The 7,135-nt window shown below is 33.4% G+C and overlaps 1 protein-coding gene and 1 long non-coding RNA gene across 5 annotated transcripts; both read left to right on the top strand.

The window, feature by feature from the left end:
- Positions 1-1,185: 1,185 nt before the first annotated feature.
- Positions 1,186-5,505, top strand: LOC133797767 (uncharacterized). Of its 4 annotated transcripts, none has more exons than XR_009875689.1 (8): positions 1,186-1,497; positions 2,055-2,163; positions 2,765-2,829; positions 2,932-3,027; positions 3,696-3,796; positions 3,971-4,114; positions 4,511-4,642; positions 5,258-5,505. It is a non-coding gene; the product is annotated as an uncharacterized LOC133797767 (long non-coding RNA). The 4 variants fall into 4 exon arrangements; XR_009875687.1 differs by having other exon boundaries at positions 2,755-2,829; XR_009875688.1 differs by having other exon boundaries at positions 2,055-2,174.
- A 919-nt stretch (positions 5,506-6,424) lies between these two features.
- LOC133795605 (uncharacterized) lies at positions 6,425-7,135 on the top strand. Its single transcript, XM_062233059.1, has one exon. It carries the CDS (start codon positions 6,425-6,427, stop codon positions 7,133-7,135), a length of 711 nt encoding a protein of 236 aa, XP_062089043.1.

The following is a 7,135-nucleotide window of genomic DNA, read 5'->3' as shown; positions in this document are numbered from 1 at the left end:
ATGAGAGCACTCCAGGTAAAGCACGATTAACTTTGGAGTTCTCAAGTGATGGGCTACCGAAAAGAATATGCATCTTGTTGGCATAGATAGTACTCATCAATTCATTTAAGCCCTCTTCAACTGTGTAGTCCCACACCTACACAGTCTTAGAATCATCACACTTAACCTTCTCCTGGCGATGTGGGATAGCACAACATTTACCGGGTCTTTCCCCCTGTGGATCACGGGATTCTGACTGTCACACAATACTTGATGAGTTTCTTGGAGAAAACTTATGACCTTTGACAGCTTGAGAGAGAGAGAGAGTTGAAAAGTGTGATCAAGACTTTAAAACTCTATTAACCTTTATATATAGTATAGGTGTCATCATCAAGTCTAACAAATAGGATTAGAGCTATAAAACACATAATTTGGAGCTTAATTACGTAAATGTACGACCCTGTACGGACTGCCTAGGTGATTCGTCACTTGCCTATAGGCGAGGCATCACTTGCTAAGCAATGCATCGCCTGCTAGGGTCACTACTACAAAACTGGGCTTTCCCGACACCCAACCACGACAGTCAACTCTGTTGACTGTCGTAATTGCTTAATGGGACTCTACGTCGACAGTTAAAAACTGTAGGCATAGAGACCAACGCCGACAGCTAATAACTGTCACCGTTGCTTGTGACTGTCGCTATTGACCCCAACGCCGACAGTTAATTCGAGAGCAATGTCAATAGTTAAAATGTGTCGCTATTGACACCAATGCCAACAGTTAATTCGAGACTAATGTCGACAGTTAAATAATGTTGCTATTGACCCCAACGCCGACAGTTAATTCGAGACCAATGACGACAGTTATAAAATGTCGCCAAAATTCAAATAAAAATTTAAAAATATAATAAAATTTAAAAAATAAAATATGTATTTATTAAAAACTTTTAAAACTATATTTTTTTTTCTAAATTTTTCATATTATTAACTTTTGTATTTATAATAATTTTTATATCAAATTTTAAATTAATTATGATATTAAAAGTAACAATACTTTAATTTAATTTAATTATTATTGTTTAACATATTTATAAAAGTAGTATTAGTTACATTAAAATTTAGAAATAGAGAATAAATTAAATTTAAAGCATTTTACTTTAAGAGAGAGGCCTATTTCGCGCGAAAACAAAAAGAAAAACCCCAATTTTTTTTGTTTTCCCTCTGATATTTTTCCTCTGTCTCAGACACATACCCCAAATGACCCCAATCCCCTCTCTCTCCTCTCAGACCCCAAACCTCAATCCCCAAACCCCGAACCTCTAACCTCTGTAAGTCTCCCTCTCTCTTCTCTCAGACCTCAAACCCCAAACCATAAACGACTGAACCCCAAACCTCTGTAAGTCTCCCTCTCTCTTCTCTTAGACCGTTCATCCTCTCGAGCAACGAAGACCTCCGATCATCCTCTCGGCAGCTCCATCGTAGGCGGCGTCCCCACCTCTCCAATCATCGTAGGTGGCAGGTATATATTTATATATATATTTGTTTGTTTTATTTTTAATATTGTTAACTTAATTTATATATATATTTATATATATATATATATGTATTCATTTCTAAGCTCTTGGCTGTGATTTTGAAAAAGGGTCCTAGAGTTTATAGCCGAAGGTCTAGTTTTTAGGCTCGTGAGGTCTCTAGGATTTTTCCCATGGTTGGTGTAGTGGCTTGACAACTGAATTGATTTGGGTTCTAGACCAAGTTAGGTTTGTTAATAATTTTGGCCTTGGAAGTATGGATGCTAGTTCCATTTTTTGTTCTTTATGAGTTTTGGTTTGGTCACTGCACTGATGATGACTTATCCTAGTGCTGTGGTCAAGAGAAGTGGCATCCTGATAATCTTAAAATTTAATTCTAAAAGGTTTAAGAGCCTCATTAGAAACATCAACTAAAAATAAAAGCAGTGTATGTTGTTTGCTTATTTTGAGTCCTGTTTTGTGCCTATTTTTATGGTTAATCTCTATTTTGTATTTTTTGTTCTGTTTTGTGCCTATATTTATGTTTTGCTGCTTATTTTACTAGATGACCAGAGTGAGTTGGAAAGAACATAAGCAAGAATAAGTGTTGCTGCTTCCTTAAATTTCCCAGCCTTCTCAAGAAAATCTATCACAACTAGTATATCTCATCTGAGGTATTGTGTTGGTAAGAGTAATCAATTAAATTTAATAAAATAATTTGTTGTTGGTGTTGTTGTTGTTATGTCTTTTGGAGTCTATTTGTACAGAGAAAAGAGCATAGACAGGTTTATGGTCTGAGAACTTTGACTCCTCTTCCATGCCACAACAACACGCAATGACCCATTTGTGCTCATTCAACTTGGACTGACTTACATTTTTCCTTAAAAAAAAAAGCAGTAAAATTGAAGTATAATAATGAATTTGTTTACCTTGATATCATTTTTTTTAAAAGAAATTTATTTACTTTAAATCGAACTTCTTATACCAAGAAAACTTTTTTTCCCTATTCTGTATGAATCAATTTTTTGTTGTATTAGATTAAATACTAGTTTTAAGAACTTGATTGGGTCTGTAATTAAAGGCATGAAGATGGTAATTCTTGCACGAACTTTGACAAAAAAATACTTGGAATTTTCTTTTTACAATTGGTTTAAAATGGATCATTGCGTGTTGTTGTGGCTGTTCAATCTTTAGCATTGTGTATTCTTATATAGTTATATGAAGTATGGACCATTATCATATCCTCTATATTGAATATTCAACAGCCTCTTGCAGATGCTGTGCATTACAAAAATGAAGATGTGATCAAACTTTTAGAGGAACATGGTGCAAAGCCTCCGGTATGTTTTGCGTCTTCTCTAGTGTCAGTGGCTTATATTATCATTCTTTTGACAAAATAAAAGCATGTTGCAAATTTTTAATTTTGAACTTTACTGTGTTAGATGGCTCATCACATGAACGTTATAAATGCACGCGAAGTCCCCGAGTATGAGATTGATCCCAAGGAGCTTGTTTTATCTCAGAAAATGATAACCAAGGTAATTTACTTACCTTTTATTGATTGGTAGTAAACTAATATTGTCTTGTTGGTTACTCAACTGTAATAAAGGCAAATTATCTGTTTTGATAGAATGAAATATGAATACGAGGTGTTTGAATTAATGTATCTGAACGTATATAACTCACCATGATTACTTTACTGCTCATTTGTCTGGTCTGAATTTGATATACTTTTTGTGAAACAAGAGAAATTTATTTAAAATAAAGGAATGGAAGAAATCAGAATGCTCGGATTGGATTATATTCAATAAGTCTTACTTTGTGTTTATGTTTTTGGGTGCTTCTTTTTTAATGCTTTTCTTATCTGAAGAATCAAATTGCTCTAGATTGCTTTGCTTGTTTGTCTGGGAAGATTTATGTGCTTCAATTCCATGATTAAAGAATTCAGAATGGTATTTGGGCTAAGTTTAATATTTTGTTCCTAATTAATGTCAAATTCAAAGACTTACAAATATTTGTAATTCAATGTACCAATATTTTTAATAATTACCCTTTGTTTGGATCTTGAAGTTTAAGAGGGAGACCATATATGAATGGGTTTTGAGTTGAACTTCACTTCCAATTTTGATGGCTATTTATATTCTATATGCCTTGTATTATTTTTATAAATGATGGAACACTAAATAGTGCTTTTTATACCTCTCAGCCACACCCTCGTGAAGTCACCACATCCTTCCCTCACTCACGGCCTTACCTCAATCCCAGCGTGTGCTTCCCCATTGGCGTGCTCGTTCGCGATTAGCACACGTAATCTCCTTTCTATTTCTCTTTTGTTGAGTCTGAACATGATGTTGTTTTAAAATATATTTTACTATTTATGAGCTGTTAATAATCTGAAGAAAAAAAATAGGTTTTAGTAATTGATTCTTGGACTTGTATATGAATCTACTGTAGCCTTCTCACTTTTCTGAATATTGCAAGGCCTCACAATCCTGTTGCGGGAGAAAAAAGCAAGAGAAAGGCAATCTTAATGCCAAAGTTGGAAAGATAGCTGGCCAGATAGCTGGCCGTGTTGATGTTAATGCCCAAAAACGTATCACTACTCTGGGGGAGGCATAATCCTGGGTAGGTTTAATGGCTTATATTTCTTAAGTTGAGAGGTTAGGTCCATGGGTTGCTGCCATGAAATCTAGGGTTTGATTTCTCGTATGGACTTATATAGCAATTTGTCTGAGTGTAGGCTTTAAAGTTCGATGAAATTTTAATGCTATATAACCTTTTATAGGATAAGATCTTTGGTAGGCAATTAATTAAATGTATTATTTTGTAAAAATGTTTTGGATAATAAGTTGAGGGCAATATGATTCTTTTGAGAAGTTTCTGAATTACTTGAGATTTTGGCACTAAATAGATCCATGCATTATTGGTGAAATATAACTATATTTTTAGTTCTATCTCTTGTATTAATTTTCTATTTCTAAGTATGCCCTCTTCCCCTGACATTTTCATTCTATGACAAAGGATACTGACTGATCAGCAGTCTGTGCTTGCTCAAAGGAGAGGAAAGCTCGCAATATATAGGAACTTGAGCGAAAAGTTCAGACTCTTCACACAGAAGCTACAACTCTATTTGTCCAACTCACACTCTTCCAGGTATGTGTTGGTGAGCTTTTAGCATGACATTTATTTACAACCTGTTTTAAGACTGCACACACAGGACACAAGGAACTTTTAGGCTAGAAAGTTTAAAGTATTCAACAATTTGTCTTATTGAAAAAAGGTGATTATATGAGGTTGATGTTAGAATTTTAAGAGAGATTGCCATAATTTTATTCAAAGCATTTTATATTCCCATTCTTTCAGTATTTTATATGTTATTTCAAAGCATTATATATATGCTCTATTTCTATAAATCATTTTCACTTTTCCTTTTGGTTCGTGGTTGATTTTCTTTTACGATTTTGTCTTTTAAACTGTAGCTATTAGTCTCTAGTTTACTACTATGGAGAGAATGTCTAGCATCACCTTAGTTTAAAGAACTATGACTTTTAAATTGAGATTGACATGTATGTATTCCTTAGTTTAAAGAACTAAGACTAACTACTTAAGCCATGAGGCTATCCGGTTTGATAAGAAAAATACAACTTTTATATAAATTATTTTTGTGACTGAAAATCACTTTCATCCTTTTTATGTCTTCTGCAACCTCAAGTTCTCTATTTATTTTAGTTTTGGTTTGACTTTAATGGTGTTTATTCTATATTGTAGGCTAAAACTCTACTTGGATATTTAAGAGAACCAAGACAATTATATAAGAGAACTAAGACAACAAGAAATTCTTCTTCAAGTTGTTGGGTATTATTTTATTTCTTTCTTGTAAGAATTATGTACATTGAGGATTTGATGTGTTATTTACATTGAGAATAATGAATTTCTATTGAGAATTATTTAGTCTCATTGGGATTTGATGTATTATTTATATTTCAATTGTATGAGTAATTGTTGTATGTATATGGATTTTTATGGATTTTTGAGTAATTTTATTATGATAATTTTTTTACAAGTTATGGTAATAATAATTAATTATGAGTAATTTTTTTATTGAAATTTATATCAAACTTCAATTGTTAAAAATATAATTAAAAGTTTTAAAAAATATATATTGAAAAATTATTATATATATATAAATTTAATGTTATAGCAATATTTATTAACTGTCGGTGTTGCTAGCAACAGTGACACATAATAATTGTCGGTGTTGCTAGCAACAGTGACACTTCTTAACTGTCGGCGTTGTCAGCAACGGCGACACGTATTAACTGTTGGCGTTGCCAGCAGTGACGACACCTATTAACTGTCGGCGTAGCCAGCAACGACGACACTCATTAACTGTCGGTGTAGCTACCTCTACGCCGGCATAGACAAATACAACAGTTAGTCGACTGTCGTCATTGCTCAATAATGACAGTTAAAAAATTGTCGGGAAAATCTGTTTTTGTAGTAGTGATTATTATAATAATGACATTTTATAACATTTGAATTTAAATTTAATATTTGAATTTATATTATTAATTAATAAATATCTATTTTTAAATAATTTTAAATGTATATTCCATTAAACATTTAGAATATTATGTTAATCTTAATAAAAAAATATTTAAAACAAAAAATTTATATTATCTACATACTATTTATATAGAAGAGATTTGAGCATTTAGACTAATGGAAGAACACAAATTTAATGGCCAAGATCTTTTGTATACAATACAATATTTCGTATTGAATAAGAGTCAATGTATTCATGTTTTTACACGTATGCAGTTGCTTCTTACATATACATACATATAATTGCACATATATATATAAAAATCACAAAACCCATAGCTACATTTTCTTATGCAAATACATATATATTATTGGATCAACAAACTGAAAATGCCAAAACTACTATATATATATTTGTTAGTAATATATTCTCAGTACCCTGTCGGGCTAGGTGATGAGGAGAATGAGGTGGGAGTTGCAGGAGCGGGAGTGGGAGAAACAGTAGGGGATGGAAAATTCCTACTGGAAGTGTCAGGCCCAGGAGCAAGAGAAGGCGAGGAGGATGTGGCAGGACTAGGAGAAGACTTAGAGGGAGAATTAGGAGAAGGCGAGATTGGTGAATTTGGAGCAGGAGGCGAAGGAAAAGAAATGGGAGTGGGAGTGGAAGGAGTAAGTAAAGGAGGAAGGGGTGGTAAATTTGGAGTCATAGGGATTAGAGGGTTCAATATTGGAATATTAGGAAGATCTGACATTCCTGGAATGGATGGCATTCCAGGAATGGACGGCATCCCAGGAATTCCAGGAATGAATGACATTCCAGGAATATTAAAGAGTGGTGGTGCATTTGAGAATCCTGGAATAGATGAGAATCCTGGAATTGATGAGAATTCGGGAATTCCTGGGATGGATGGTATTCCAGGGATGGATGAGATCTTTTCATTGCCAATTGTCTCCTTAGTGGTCTTCTCATTCTCATTTTCTTGTTTATTTTCTAATAATTTCTCAGTGAGAAAACGAGCATTTACAAAGGTTGATGAGAAGAGAATAACCGAGCATAGAATGAAAGTTAAATTGAAGGCCATCTTTGACATGTTGGTGTAA

The sequence above is a fragment of the Humulus lupulus genome, chromosome 8 (genome assembly GCF_963169125.1).
Source record: "Humulus lupulus chromosome 8, drHumLupu1.1, whole genome shotgun sequence".
Taxonomy (NCBI): Eukaryota; Viridiplantae; Streptophyta; class Magnoliopsida; order Rosales; family Cannabaceae; genus Humulus; species Humulus lupulus.
The sequence above is the reverse complement of the archived record's forward strand: the minus strand, read 5'-3'. Positions and strand labels throughout refer to the sequence as shown.